This window comes from Podarcis muralis, chromosome 9 (genome assembly GCF_964188315.1).
Source record: "Podarcis muralis chromosome 9, rPodMur119.hap1.1, whole genome shotgun sequence".
Classification (NCBI taxonomy): Eukaryota; Metazoa; Chordata; class Lepidosauria; order Squamata; family Lacertidae; genus Podarcis; species Podarcis muralis.
Window position 1 is genome coordinate 2,480,882 of NC_135663.1, and position 15,212 is coordinate 2,496,093.

The following is a 15,212-nucleotide window of genomic DNA, read 5'->3' on the forward strand; positions in this document are numbered from 1 at the left end:
CCCTGAGTGCTCACTGGAAGGACAGATCCTGAAGCTGAGGCTCCAAGACTTTGGCCACCTCATGAGAAGAATCCCTGGAAAAGACCCTGATGTTGGGAAAGATGGAGGTCACAAGGAGAAGGGGACGACAGAGGACGAGATGGGTGGACAGTGTTCTCGAAGCTACAAACATGAGTTTGACCAAACTGTGGGAGGCAGTGGAAGACAGGAGTGCCTGGTGTGCTCTGGTCCAGGGGGTCACGAAGAGTTGGACACAACTAAACGACTAAACAACAACAATAAAGTGAAGAAACTTGCTAACACAAGTTAGGAAGGATAATATTAATCAATATATCCCACAGGAAGAGACCTGCAGCAGGGTCAGGCCAACGGCCCACCTCGTCACAGAGGCCACCCAGATTTCCATGGGAAGCCTGGCAGCAGAATCTGAGCACAACAGATCTCTCCCCGCTTGTGATCAGACTGTGCTTATAGAATTGTAGAGTTGGAAGGAACCCTGAGGTCATCTAATGCAACCCCTGCAATGAGCCAGGCTTGCTCTTTTGTTCACTTTTGTTGCCATCCCTAGAGGCGAGTGTATCTGTGTGCATCTCACATGTGTGCTGCATGCAGTGTGGGTGTACACACTCATGCACAAACAGATATATTGGCTGTGCCCATCCCTGGCCTTTGGCCCTGACTATCAATACGGCCCTCATGTTGGAAAAGAATTTGGCCAACTGTGCTTTAGGTCAAAGCAGTCCAGCCAATCACAGCCAGGTCCTTCTGCCTGCCCTGCCTCTCTGTGACCTCAGAGCAGCTCAGCCAACCACAATCAGCAAACAGCCTTCACTCCATCACAAATCCCTGATGATAATGGCCTGCAGGTGGCTCAGTTGGTTAGAGCGTGGTGCTGATAAAGCCAAGGTCATGGGTTTGATCCCCATAGGGGCAAACCACATATTCCTGCATTGCAGTTTGTTGGACTAGATGTCTCTATGATTCTATAAACGGCTTGGTTAAACAGCAGAGGGGTTTTTCCAGCTTGATACAGTGGTGCACAGCCTTTCCTAATTTAGTAGCTTCCATTCAGTTGTTTAAAGTTAAAGAACCTTTTAATGAGGGTGAAAGAGGAGAGCGCAAAATATGGTCTGAAGCTCAACATCAAAAAAACGAAGATCATGGCCACTGATCCCATCACCTCCTGGCAAATAGAAGGGGAAGAAATGGAGGCGGTGAGAAATTTTTCTTTCTTGGGCTCCATGATTACTGCAGATGGTGACAGCAGCCACAAAATTAAAAGACGCCTGCTTCTTGGGAGAAAAGCAATGACAAACCTAGACAGCATCTTAAAAAGCAGAGACATCACCTTGCCAACAAAGGTTCGTATAGTTCAAGCTATGGTTTTCCCAGTAGTGATGTATGGAAGTGAAAGCTGGACCATAAAGAAGGCTGATCGCCGAAGAATGGATGCTTTTGAATTCTGGTGCTGGAGGAGACTCTTGAGAGTCCCATGGACTGCAAGAAGATCAAACCTCTCCATTCTGAAGGAAATCAGGCCTGAGTGCTCACTGGAAGGACATATCCTGAAGCTGAGGCTCCAAAACTTTGGCCACCTCATGAGAAAAGAAGACTCCCTGGAAAAGACCCTGATGTTGGGAAAGACGGAGGGCACAAGGAGAAGGGAACGACGGAGGACGAGATGGTGGGACAGTGTTCTCGAAGCTACCAGCATGACTTTGACCAAACTGCGGGAGGCAGTGGAAGATAGGAGTGCCTGTTGTGCTCTGGTCCAGGGGGTCACGAAGAGGCGGACACGACTAAACGACTAAACAGCAACATTCAGTTGTTTTAAGCCAGGCTTTGCCCTCCAGATGTTTTGCACTCCAGCTCCCTGGCTGATGGGAGTTGTAGTCCAAAACATCTGGAAGGCAGCAGGATGAAGAAGGCTGGCTTAAGCCCTGAGGACGGGTAGGCTTAGCAAAAACAGTCGAGAAATCGGGATGCATCACAAAGCAGACTTTTGTGGGCAGGGAGTGTCTGGGTACTTACCGGTGATGGTTAGATCAACCCCCTTTTGATCAGACCAGCGGTTCCGCTCGCTGATTTCGAACCGGAAGGTGTACTTGCCGGCATCTGCGGTTGTCACACCCCTCAGGAGCAAGGTGCAGTTGCGCTGGAGTGGGTCTCCCAGCAGCTCTGTGCGTCCTTGAAACCCACCCTCAACGCTACCAGGAGTTGCTGAGTGGTAAACCAAAGCCTTCTGCCCTGTGTTTTCTTTGTACCAAATGGCCGTGATGCCATTTGGGACAGCGACGTCGCTGGGGTAGCTGAAGGTGCACGGGATGACGACGCAGGAGTCTTTGACGCTCCACAAATGTTCAGGGGTCGTGACAGCCCAGGAACCAAAGGCTGCAATAGGAATTATTATTATTTATTTATATCCCACCTTTTCCCCTGAAAGGACTTGTTACTGAAGGGGGAAAGAATGGGTTCTGTGCAGTCAGTCTGAAACGGGACCCAAAATCCTCATTTTTCCTCCTCCAAGGGAGCATTTCTAAAATGCATTAACTTGAGCTCTTGAGTCAATGTATAAACAGAAAGCCAGCTGTATAAACAAGTGCTCAAAGCCCTCTCCTTTATCAGTCCGTGATGGCAATGGATGGCCTTGCCAGTTCCAGTGGAGCAGGGATGGCACGTCTGGGTCTTATCTTACTTCCTGACCACAGTGACGCACAGACCTTGTCAGCCCCCCGGGAACGGCGCCAGGAGGACTCTTAGAATTGGTGACCTTCTTACCCCAAGATAAGGAATACAGGAACAGGAACACCCTTTTATGGTCAAGAGCACAGGAACAGGAACACCCTTTTATGGTTAAGAGTACACGAGCAGGAACATCTGTGATGTCAACTTACGTGTATAAGCTTACGTGTCTGGATTCCTGGGGAAAGGGGGAGAGGGTGCCTGGAGGATATATATACTGCATGAAATCTCTCATTTATTTGGACTTGCTGTGAACTGACCACGCAAGTGCCTTCTGCTATCCAGAGAGCATAATAAACTCTTTCTCTGAATCAACCTCGGTGTCATTTGACTCCTTCCTCCCTGTTCTGGGAGCAACGCTCACCCTACCAATCGGTAAAGACTAATAAGGCTACATTTCAGCAATCAGGTTTAGTCTTTAGCAAACATACCTTGGGCGACATAACTGGAGAATGCAAAAAGGAAGAAGGGCAAAGGCATAGCCGGTGGGAGCGGCTGATTCAAGGGCAAATTCCTGGAGGGAAAAGCAAAGCAAAGTTCACAGTTAGATTCAAGACCTCCCCAAAAGATGAGCACACCTTTGATCAAATGGGCCACCGAATGTGGAATGCCTGTGGCCCACCAGATGCTGTTGGACTACAACTCCCATCATTCCCTGCAATTGGGGCTGGTGGGAGCTGGGGTCTATGAGCATCTCGAAGCCTTCAGGTTCCCTGTCCCTGTTTCAGGGGGAGACGCCAAACGCTGAACCTGGGACCTTCTTTGTGCAATGCATGTGCTCGATCTCTGAGCTATGCGCTCTCTCAATGTGCTGAATAATAATAATAATAATAATTATTGGCTGGGTTTTCCCGGCCACTCTGGGCGGCTTCCAACAAAATATTAAAATACATTAGTCTATTAAACATTAAAACCTTCCCTAAACAGGGCTGCCTTCAGATGTCTTCTAAAAGTCTGGTAGTTGTTTTTCTCTTTGACATCTGGTGGGAGGGCATTCCACAGGGCGGGTGCCACTACCGAGAAGGCCCTCTGCCTGGTTCCCTTTAACTTGGCTTCTCACAGCAAGGGAACTGCCAGAAGGCCCTCAGCGCTGGATCTCAGTGTCTGGGCAGAATGATGGGGGGTGGAGATGCTCCTGCAGGTATACTGGACCAAGGCTGTTTAGGGCTTTCAAGGTCGGCGCCAACACTTTGAATTGTGCTCGGAAACGTACTGGGATCCAGTGTAGGTCTTTCAAGACAGGTGCTATGTGGTCTCGGCAGCCACTCCCAGTCACCTGTCCAGCTGACGCATTCTGGATTAGTTGTAGTTTCCGGGTCACCTTCAAAGGTAGCCCAACGGAGAGCGCATGGCAGTATTCTGGTGCTAGAGGAGACTCTTGAAAGTCCCATGGACTGCAAGAAGATCAAACTAATCCATTCTGAAGGAAATCAGCCCTGAGTGCTCACTGGAAGGACAGATCCTGAAGCTGAGGCTTCAATCCTTTGGCCACCTCATGAGAAGAGAAGACTCCCTGGAAAAGACCCTGATGTTGGGAAAGATGGAGGGCACAAGGAGAAGGGGACGACGGAGGACGAGATGGTGGGACAGTGTTCTCGAAGCTACCAGCATGAGTTTGACCAAAATGTGGGAGGCAGTGGAAGACAGGAGTGCCTGGCGTGCTCTGGCCCATGGGGTCATGAAGAGTCAGACACGACTAAACGACTAAACAACAACAGTGCGCACCCTGTAAATGATCTCTTTCAGCTTCTGCCTTCTGGAAAAAGGTCCAGGGTTATAAAGACGAGGACTAGCCTCCTGAGAAACAGTTTCTACCCAAATGCAATTTTGGTTTTAAATGCAGTGTAAGGAGTCTCTATGGGAGTATATTGTATTTAATTATGGGGTATCAGAGTTTTTATGGGGCTAACCAGGCTGGGATAGCAGGCTTGTTGGTTTTTGAATGTCTTATGCAGATTTTTCAATTTCGTTGTTCTGTATTGGACAATGACAATAAAGATTATCGTATCGTATCTAGGCAGTGGTTTCGACTAGATGACTCTAGTCCAACACTACAATTCTAGGATTCCAACTGTTGCCACATAGCTCTGTTGTCTCCCACAGTGGCATATTAAAAACTAATGAATAACTGTTGACTTGGGCCTGACTCGCAGAAGTGCAAAACTATTCCTCCTCCTGTTACGGTTTCAGTGATGCACTACGGGCTGGGAAGGTCTATCAAAACCCAGTGACATCTGGGCATTTCCCTGAGCATCCCACTCAGACCTCCAGATAGCAAGTGGACCTGGGCTGGACCTCTCAGGTGGGGGCCATTGCAATTATAAGAGAACAAGGGAGGCGTTTGTGGTGAGTTCCAGCACCTCTTTTTCTAGAAAAATAGCACTGGGGACATCTGTCAGGGAGAAGAGGAAGGGGAGCGTTGCTCTCCGTCTCCCGTTCGAAACGTCCCGTCTGTTTCCTGAACTCAGCCCTTGGCAGCAGCTTCCAAATGAGTTTCGTTTCTTCCGATCAGCCTCACCCATCTGACCCCAGAGCCCAAGTTCCTCTGCTCTCGGCAACAGGGCCTGACCAAGGCATGCCGAGTGTGGCTGTCTCTGATGGGCTCTGAAATCCAAAATCCAGATTAATGGCTTCAGTTTCCTTTGAGCAATCAACAGCCAATGCCTATTAACATCTGTGCACACACAGACACACACACACACACACACACACACACACACACAGACACACACAAAAGTGCCTTTTCCTTGCAGAAGTCTATCTCTGGTCCTAAAAGGAATGACGCTGGAAGGCAATTGCTGAAGCCCTACACTGGGAAATCAGGAGAGTTTTTGATGTTGTTCAAATGGATTCATTTATTCTGACATGTGTTTATTACTTATTTATTTAAAAGTAGCTATTTCATTTTTTAAAATCAAAGTGGCTTACAACAGAAATGCATACAACCATACAGTAAACACACACACACACACACACACACACACACACACACACACACATATATATATATATATATATATATAAGTTAAAAACGGACCTCAATTAACCATTATGGAGAGATGTATTCTTAATTGGCTGTCGGAACAGGAAAAAAATCAGCAGGCGTTTCAGTGTTAAAACAGAAGGTGCCTGCTAAATCTCTGTTGGCAGAATATATCACACTTTTCCTACAAGGAGTTCAAGGTCACATTCACGGTTCTCTCCCCCTCCCATCCCATTTTTATCATCACAACAACCCTGTGAGGTGAGTTAGCCCAAGAAACTCTGTCTGATCCCTGGCCATCCAGTGAGCTTTGTGGTTGAGTGAGATTTGAACCCTGATCTCCCAGGTCCTAGCCTGACCCTCTAACCACTAAAGAATACAAGCTCTCTAATACTGTATTTTAAAATGAAAAATAGTGCTTGCTGCCAGGGGTGGCGTGTAACAATAACTTCTCCCCCAGCTACCCTAATCCAGAACACTGAAAACTGGTTTCTCTCTGTGTGTCTGGATTTTCTCCCCACCTCAGAAGGATAGAAGTGGAAAGTGTTGGACGTGGACCAGAGGGAGACCTTCATGAGTCTCCCTGCTTTGTTTTGAAGCACCAAGTGGCCTTGTTGCACTCTCTCTCAGCCCAACCTACTTCAGTGAGTCTAAAAGGCTGCTTTGTGATCTCGTGGGAGGAAAATGGGATGTGGGTGATATGGGATCAAGTCCTTCTTGCCTATCCATCATTCAAGCTTTAAAATGTTTTTCCATTTCCACTTGGAATTTTATAGCTTCTGATGGAACATACCAAGCTTTGATTGAGCCGAATAGATTGGCATGGCCCTCTCTCTCTCTCTTCTCTCTCTCTCTCTCTCTCTCTCTCTCTCTCTCTCCCTTCCTCTCTCTCTCTCTCTCTGTGAGAGAGGGAGGGAGGGGGAGAGAGGTGTGCAGCCTGGAAGTCATTTTGGACTCACAGCTGTCCATGGAGGTGCAGGTCAATTCTGTGTCCAGGGCAGCTGTCTACCAGCTCCATCTGGTACGCAGGCTGAGACCCTCCCTGCCTGCAGACTGTCTCGCCAGAGTGGTGCATGCGCTAGTTATCTCCCGCTTGGACTACTGCAATGCACTCTACATGGGGCTACCTTTGAAGGTGACCCGGAAACTACCACTAATCCTGAATGCGGCAGCCAGACTGGTGACTGGGAGCGGCCGCCGAGACCACATCACACCGGTCCTGAAATACCTACATTGGCTCTCAGTATGTTTCCAAGCACAATTCAAAGTGTTGGTGCTGACCTTGAAAGCCCTAAATGGCCTCAAAGGCCCAGTAGACCTGAAGGAGCGCCTCCACTCCCATCGTTCAGCCCGGACACTGAGGTCCAGCACCGAGGGCCTTCTGGTGGTTCCCTCCCTGTGAGAAGCCAAGTTACAGGGAACCAGGCAGAGGGCCTTCTCGGTGGTGGCACCCACCCTGTGGAACGCCCTCCCACCAGATGTCAAAGGGAAGAACAACTACCAGACTTTTAGAAGACATCTGAAGGCAGCCCTCTTTAGGGAAGCTTTTAATGTTTAACAGGCTACTGTATTTTAATACTCTGTTGGAAGCCGCCCAGAGTGGCTGGGGAAGCCCAGCCAGATGGGTGGGGTATAAATAATAAATTCTATTCTATTCTGGGGGAAGCCTGCAAGCAGGATTCGAACACAAGAGCAACTCTCTCCTCCTGGTGTTTCCAGCCACTGGCAACCACTATCACCAACCATGGAGGCAGCGCATAGGCATCCTGGCTAGTAGCCACTGATAGCCCTCTCCTCATTAAATTGTCTAATCCCTCTTTTAAAGCCCAACATGGTGCAGGGGGGTGAGGTCACGTCTCCCAATGTAGTGCAGCCCAGGGCGACATTCCGCCAGGCCTCTCCAAAGTTGGTGCCAGAATAATAGTGGCAAGAAATTGGAAAAATTGAAATCTTATCAACGATTACAGAGTGGCAAATTATTATGATAGAATACCTGCAACTAGCAAAATCGACTGGAAAAATTAGAGGAATGTCAAACCAAAAGGTATGTAGGGAATGGGAAATATTTAAAGAATACTTGAAAATGTACAGTACAAACAATAAGATGCTTGCAGAAATAGAGTGATACCGATAACCAAGAATTATCTAAAATATAATAGTGGATTTTATATATCTATATACAAAATAAAATAATATGAATCTCTGCAAGGAATACAGATAATATAAGTAGTATAATGAGAATTACTGGAAGTTACTATTTTACTTTGTTATGTAAGTGTAATATATTGTATTTGTTTATGTTTGTTTTTCTTTTCTTTTCCATTTGTATCATCTTTTGTATTATATGTCACGTACATTTGTCTATGTGAAAATTAATAAAGATTTTCTATATATAAAAAAAAGATTGGTGGGGGGCTTAGCCCTGTCCCAGCAGATATTGGGGGTGGGTGGGTTGTAGAGGCCTCAGCCCCATGGGGTTGGCGTGCCTTTATGGGAGCAAGTGCCATAATTCAACTCTGTGCTGCATGAATAAGTTGTTGTGATGATGGTGATGGTGATTTGTATGCTGCCCTTTACCCACAGCTCTCAGAGAGGGTCCTTACAACACAAAATCACAATGTAGAAACACAAAAAACATAATAAAAACAAAGACAAGCCCCCTTCCCCAACACATTTTAAAAGGGCATTGGATGTCCATCAGCCCAAGGCCTGGTTCATGAGGAATGCTTTTGCTTGGCACCTAAAGGTGTCTAATGAAGGTACCAGGCGAACTTCCCTGGGGAGAGCATTCCACAGACGGGGAGCCACTACAGAAAAGGCCCTGTTCTTGTGTTATCTGTCCCAAATCTTCCACTCCTCAGTTTCACTGGATGTCTGCAAGTGTTATGAGACGGAGAAAAGCTTTTCCCAATCCACTTTCTCTCCGCCATGCAGAATTCTCTAAACTTCCATCGTGTAACCTCTTACTCTGTTTCCCTCTAAACTAAAATGTCCCAAACGCTGCAATCTTCCTTCGTAGAGGAGCTGCTTCATAGCCTTTTCCAAACCTTTTCCAACTCTGCATACTCTCAAATAATCAGTAATGCTCAAGGCGGCTACCAATTGCAAAATAAGCACAACAACAACAACAACCAGTAACATGATTGAAATGGGTCTGCCTTGCCTTTTCCCAGAGAGCAGCTCCTCCAGCAACAGATCTCTGCGGTCTTTGGAACTCTCTGCCACACACAATGGAGCGATGCTGCTTCTGGGCTTCTCAACGGGATGCTGGACCTCAAGGACAAAGGGGTCCAGGAGAATGCAGAACTTCTGGTCTGGGACAGCTTTATCTGCCTCCCGTTTTGGGAAGTCCCCCATTGTGTCAGCTGTTTTCATTCTGGGCCCAATCACTTAAAACGCTCATCGTTCAGCACTGATGAGACATCTTGGGAGGGAGGGAGGAGGAGGAGGAGGAAGAAGCAGGGAACAGCCTTCTGGGTTCAGTGCTGGGCACTGCAGTTCAAGATGGATGTGGGTGACAAGTTGGAGAGGATCCAGAGAGAAGCAAGAATGATAAACGCTTTCTCAAGTCAAAGGAAGCCAGAAGTTTTGGGGGTTATGCAATTCCGCAGAAGCTGGTCTCAGCTGGCTGCTGTCACACACAGAGAGTTAGGGATGTACCGTACTTAAATTACAGATTAAACATAATCCTCCCTTCTACGGGGGCTTCGTTGACCAGATAAGAAGGACCCTGCAGCTGCATCAGGCCAAAGGGTCATCCTGTTTCCCACGGTGGACCCACCAAACGGGAAGCATGCAAAGATGAAGGCAAGAACACCATCCTCTTGATGGCTTTGCAGCAGATTCCGCTGAGAGATATGGTGCTTAGACCAAGTCACACCGCTGGCCCACTCAGCTAGTATTCCCAAGCTTGGGCCTGTGTCCCTAGGCTTACGGTGTATTGAAATCAGTTTTTGTTGCTGGTTTTTGTTGTTCATGTGTTCCTTGGGTACTTCTCCTTGTCCTACTTTGAACTTCCTTTAACAGAAGTAATGCAGAATATTTCTGTAATGCAGAAATAAAGCCCATTGCCTCAGTTTCTTAAGTGCTGCAGTGGCAGAACATCTTTTCTTTTTTGTTAGAGCGTTTATTAATTTTCCAATAAGAACATCCAATTAACATGTCAAATCACAATCCAATAAAAATGAAAAAATAAAATAAAAAAGAGTCCAATTGTCTTCTAGATTATATCTTAATTTTACAACTGCCCACGGTCTGAATTCCGATGCATTTTCCAAATCACAGTCCCACCTCTCATCTCTCATCAGTGTTTTCATAATTCCATATCAAGATTTTATCCAGGGCAGGGCATCTTTGCCGCATGCAGAATGTCCCAGGTTTTCAGTCTCCAATGGGATCTTCAAATAGGATCAGGAGAGCCCCCCCCCCTACGAAAGCCCAGAAGACCACTGCTTCTCCACGCGGCGCATAATCCACGGAATTCCCTCCCCTAATAATTTGAATCTGTGTGTGAAAAAATAGTAGAAATAATAATGCAATGAGTCTAATCGGAAGTCAAATGTGTTTATTTTTCTTTTTTCTTTTTTTCTTTTCCCCTTCTTTCTTTTTTCCTCCCCCCCCCCCATTTCCCTCCCCTTTTTCTTCTTCCTTTTCTCTTTTCTTTTTTTTGTGTGTGCCTCCTTTCTTGGTCTTTCTCTTTTTGATTTGTTACGAAGGAGATAAAGAGATAAAAGTGTAATATGGAAACTTCAGTGATTCAAAAGTGATGTTGTGTAATTTTTCTACTACTATTTCTATATTGTTAAAATCAGTGAATTGTAATGAATTGATGTAACAATTACTGTGGTTTTTTTCCTTTGTTATTGTTGAATTCTAAATAAAGTATTATTCTTCTCTTTAAAAAAAAAAAAAAGAATTCCCTCCCACAGGGACGGCCACCAACCTGGATAGCTTTGGAAGAGGACTGTCTAAATTCATGGAGGAGGAGAGAGGCTGGAAGCTAGGCAGTGCAATTTTTTTTAAAAAGAGGTGCCAGATCTCACCATGAACGCCTCCCTCTTTCTCTTAGAATGGCAATGGCACCCACTCAAGAGACTCCAGAACCACCTGAGAGGTGCCAGAACTGAGTTCCGGCAAGTTCCTCCCGGAAAACCCCCCTGCTACTAGGCATGACGGCTCGGCTCTGCCTCCACAGTTGGAGGCAGCAATGTTTCAGAATGCTAGTTGCTGGAAACCACAGGATAATAATAAAATAATAATAATAATTTATTATTTATACCCTGCCCATCTGGCTGGGCTTCCCTAGCCACTCTGGGCGGCTTTCAACAAAATATGAAAATACAGTAATGCATCAAAATTAAAAGCTTCCCTAAAGAGGGCTGCTTTCAGATGTCTTCTAAAAGTCTGGTAGTAGTTGTTCTCTTTGACATCTGGTGGGAGGGCGTTCCACAGGGCGGGTGCCACCACTGAGAAGGCCCTGTACCTGGTTCCCTGTAACTTGGCTTCTCGCAGTGAGGGAACCACCAGAAGGCCCTCAGAGCTGGACTTCAGTGTCCAGGCAGAATGATGGAGGTGGAGACGCTCCTTCAGGTATACTGGACCCCATATGATGTGTCTTGTGCCGTTGAACCAATCACACAACATTCATTCCCTACTAATAAATCCACAACACTTAAAATATAAATCCGGGGACATTAAATGAAATCCGGGGACATTCCGGAGACGGATTTTGTCTGGGGACAGGTTTGTAAATCCGGGGACAGTCCCCGGGAAACGTGGAAGTCTGGCAACCATAGTCAAAGAACCGAAACTGATCTCAAGGTTCCGCCCATTTTTTCTGCCATTCAGGTCTTTGGTCTCTGGGCTTTGCTGGACTCAGCGCATTCTTTCACTTTCCTCCAGAGGAAGTAGATGTTGCATTATCAGGAAAAGAAACTGAGCAGATTATCAGATCTTCACGCTTCCCACGTGCAGGAACTGGGCGCTCTTTCGACCCACTGCTGGTTTCAGCAAGGTCAGCACGTGAAGCCAGCTGAGTCAGCCTCCCCCCTACAAGTCCCCCACCAGCGGCATGTGATATGAAGGAACCAGAGCAGGAAGTCACAAGTGGCAGGAGAGGAGAGGAAGTGCCGGTGGAAGCATCAACCTGCTGAAAGCCGGTGCTCTCCGGGTGCCCACGGGAGTTGTAGTCCAACGCACCTGGAGGGCACTAGATCGGGGAAGGCTGCTGCCCCCTGTGAACCAAGGGGTTGGACTAGATTACTTTTCTGGGTACCTTCCAGTTCTGCAGCTCCATGATTTATAAACTGCAGGAGGCTGGCAGGGAGAATGAAGGAATGGAACTCACTCTCTCCCCCACCATCACTTGGAAACTCTTTGCATTCCTCTCTGATAAGGGGCAAGGTGTGCTTTCTGTACAGACATCTCCAGAATCTAAGGCATTCTCTCTTCCAGGAGAGCATTCTGAACTTTGGAACTGAAAGCATCATATATATAATGTTGTTGTTGTTTAGTCATTTAGTCGTGTCCGACTCTTCATGACCCCCTGGACCAGAGCACGCCAGGCACTCCTGTCTTCCACTGCCTCCCGCAGTTTGGTCAAACTCATGCTAGTAGCTTTGAGAACACTGTCCCACCATCTCGTCCTCCGTCGTCCCCTTCTCCTTGTGCCCTCCATCTTTCCCAACATCAGGGTCTTTTCCAGGGAGTCTTCTCTTCTCATGAGGTGGCCAAAGCATTGGAGCCTCAGCTTCAGGATCTGCCCTTCCAGTGAGCACTCAGGGCTGATTTCCTTCAGAATGGAGAGGTTTAATCTTCTTGCAGTCCATGGGACTCTCAAGAGTCTCCTCCAGCACCATAATTCAAAAGCATCTATTCTTCGGCGATTAGCCTTCTTTATGGTCCAGCTCTCACTTCCATACATCACTACTGGGAAATCCATAGCTTTAACTATACGGACCTTTGTCGGCAAAGTGATGTCTCTGCTTTTTAAGATGCTGTCTAGGTTTGTCATTGCTTTTCTCCCAAGAAGCAGGCGTCTTTTAATTCTGTGACTGCTGTCACCATCTGCAGTGACAGAAATTTGTTTACCAATTTGTAATCCTAATTACAATATTTGGAATTTTTTTGGGGGGGCGGCTCCTGCAGGAGGAGGGTGGTGCTCTTTGGCACCCCTTTATCAGCTGGCATCTCCTTAGAGGCAACCAAGGCTCCTCCAGCAACGTCTGAGGGGGGAGGGGACATTCCCAAGCCAGGCTTGCAAGGGAGGCTTGGCTGCCAGGGAAAATATTTACCCACTGTCAGTGAGAGGACATAACTCAGCAGCCAGGAATCTGTGAGGTCAGCGAGACCCTTCCAGCCCAGAGCTGGGTCAGCAGAGCTGAATTCCTCCTCCTGCTTCTCTGTCAAAAGGCTCAAGGCACACCCCTAGGAAGGCAATGGGATATTGCTCATACATATGTTTCCAGGAGTGTGTTCAGAGCTTTATGCTACCTCAATCTCTGGGCAGCGAGAGACTACAGGGGTTCCCAACACTTACCCAAGGTTTGGTTTCCTTGCAATGGAGCTCAGCGGAGTCTGCAGTGTCTTTATGATTTATGGTTTTATTTACATACATATAAAACCCGAGCACAAGTTGGAGGGGCTCGCAGCATTAACACCCAGCTCTACCTCTCTTTCAAATCAGAACCAGTGAAGGCGGTGAAGGTCCTGTGTGAGTGTCTGGAGGCGGTTGGAGGATGGATGACGGCTAACAGATTGAGCTTGAATCCTGACAAGACAGAAGAAGTGTTTTGGGGGGATGGGGGGGCAGGTGGGGGTGGGGGGCTCCTTGGTCCTGAATAGGTTAACTGTGTCCCTGAATGACCAGGTGCGCAGCCTGGGAGTCATTTTGGACTCACAGGTGTCCATGGAGGTGCAGGTCAATTCTGTGTCCAGGGCAGCTGTCTCCCAGCTCCATCTGGTATGCAGGATGAGACCCTCCCTGCCCGCAGACTGTCTTGCTAGAGTGGTGTATTATCTCCTGCTTGGAATACTGCCATGCGCTCTATGTGGGGCTACCTTTGAAGGTGACCCGGAAACCACAACTAATCCAGAATGCGGCAACACCGGTCTTGAAAGACCTACACTGGCTCCCAGTACATTTCTGAGCACAATTCAATGTGTTGGTGCTGACCTTTAAAGCCCTAAATGGCCTCGGTCCTGTATACCTGAAGGAGTGTCTCCACCCCCATCGTTCTGCCCGGACACTGAGGTCCAGCTCCGAGGGCCTTCTGGCGGTTCCCTCGCTGCGAGAAGCCACGTTACAGGGAACCAGGCAGAGGGCCTTCTCGGTAGTGGCACCCACCCTGTGGAACGCCCTCCTATCAGCTGTCAAAGAGATAAACAACTACCTGACTTTCAGAAGACATCTGAAGGCAGCTCTGTTCAGGGAAGCTTGTAATGTGTGACATTTTGATGTATTTTTAATCTTTGTTGGAAGCCACCCAGAGTGGCTGGGGAAACACAGCCAGAAGGGCAGGATACAAATAATAAATGATGATGATGATGATGCCAACCGTTCCTTCCCAGTGAGCATTCCTTTCTTACGCCTTGGTTTTCAAATTCCCTCCTATTCCATCATGCAACATTTTGCTCGGTCCACCTTGGGATGTTTCTTATTCTGTCTCATCCCCCACTCTTAGCTTCTTATGAAAGTCCCCCCCCCCCAATGCAAACCTGTAGAATCCCCCAATCACACCAATCCCTCGCTCTCATTTATCAATGGCCCTGCTTTGGCTCTGTGTCTATCGGAACTCACCACCCGTGCTCGCTATTAAAGGGAGTGCTAGCAACTAATAAATTTGTGCAAATGTCAAGTATTTATTAAAACCACATGGGGAAGAAGGGGAAGAGAAAATTCTCTGAAAGCAGAAAGTCCCGGGTTCAGGTCTTGGTGTCTGCCACTAAAGAAGAACACTGGTGCCAGCGCTGAGAACTGGCTCCATCTGTGATCTTCGAAAGATGCTGCCAGTCAAGGCATGCAGCACTAGTCTGGATGGGCCGGAGATCTGACTCGGCAGGGGACAGCTTTTTCTGTTTATGATTGTTCACCATCTGCAGGCAGGATGCTGGACTAAATGGGCCAGGCCATTCAAGGCTGTGGCCATGACTGCCTCCAGTGGGAGTGAGTTCCATAGTTCACCTATGCACTGCATGAAGAAGGCATTTCTTTATCTGTCCTGAAACTTTCAGTGTTCAGCTTCACTGGATGTCTGCGAGTTCTGGCATGGTGAGCGAGGAAGAATAGCCTTTTTTCTATCCTTGATCTATTGGAGGTTTTAAAGCAGAGTTTGGATGGCCATCAGTCAGAGGTGCATTAGCTGTGATTCCTACATTGCAGGGGGTTGGAATGGATGACCCTCAGGGTCCCTTCCAGCTCTACATTTCTAGGATTCTATGACATAATAATAATAATAATAATAATAATAATAATAATAATAATAATTTA

At 47.3% G+C, this 15,212-nt stretch overlaps 1 protein-coding gene across 1 annotated transcript in view; it reads right to left on the bottom strand.

Annotated features, from left to right (window-relative positions):
• Window positions 1–9,292, bottom strand: part of SIGLEC1 (sialic acid binding Ig like lectin 1) — a 54,915-nt gene extending 45,623 nt beyond the window's left edge. Inside the window, exons 1-3 of the mRNA XM_077934581.1 lie at window positions 8,889–9,292; window positions 3,174–3,256; window positions 2,032–2,391 (exon numbers count right to left, since the gene is read on the bottom strand). Coding sequence (XP_077790707.1) covers window positions 2,032–2,391; window positions 3,174–3,256; window positions 8,889–9,100 — 655 coding nt within the window. The 5' untranslated portion in view covers window positions 9,101–9,292. The remainder of the gene's footprint in view (window positions 1–2,031; window positions 2,392–3,173; window positions 3,257–8,888) is intronic.
• Window positions 9,293–15,212: the final 5,920 nt, after the last annotated feature.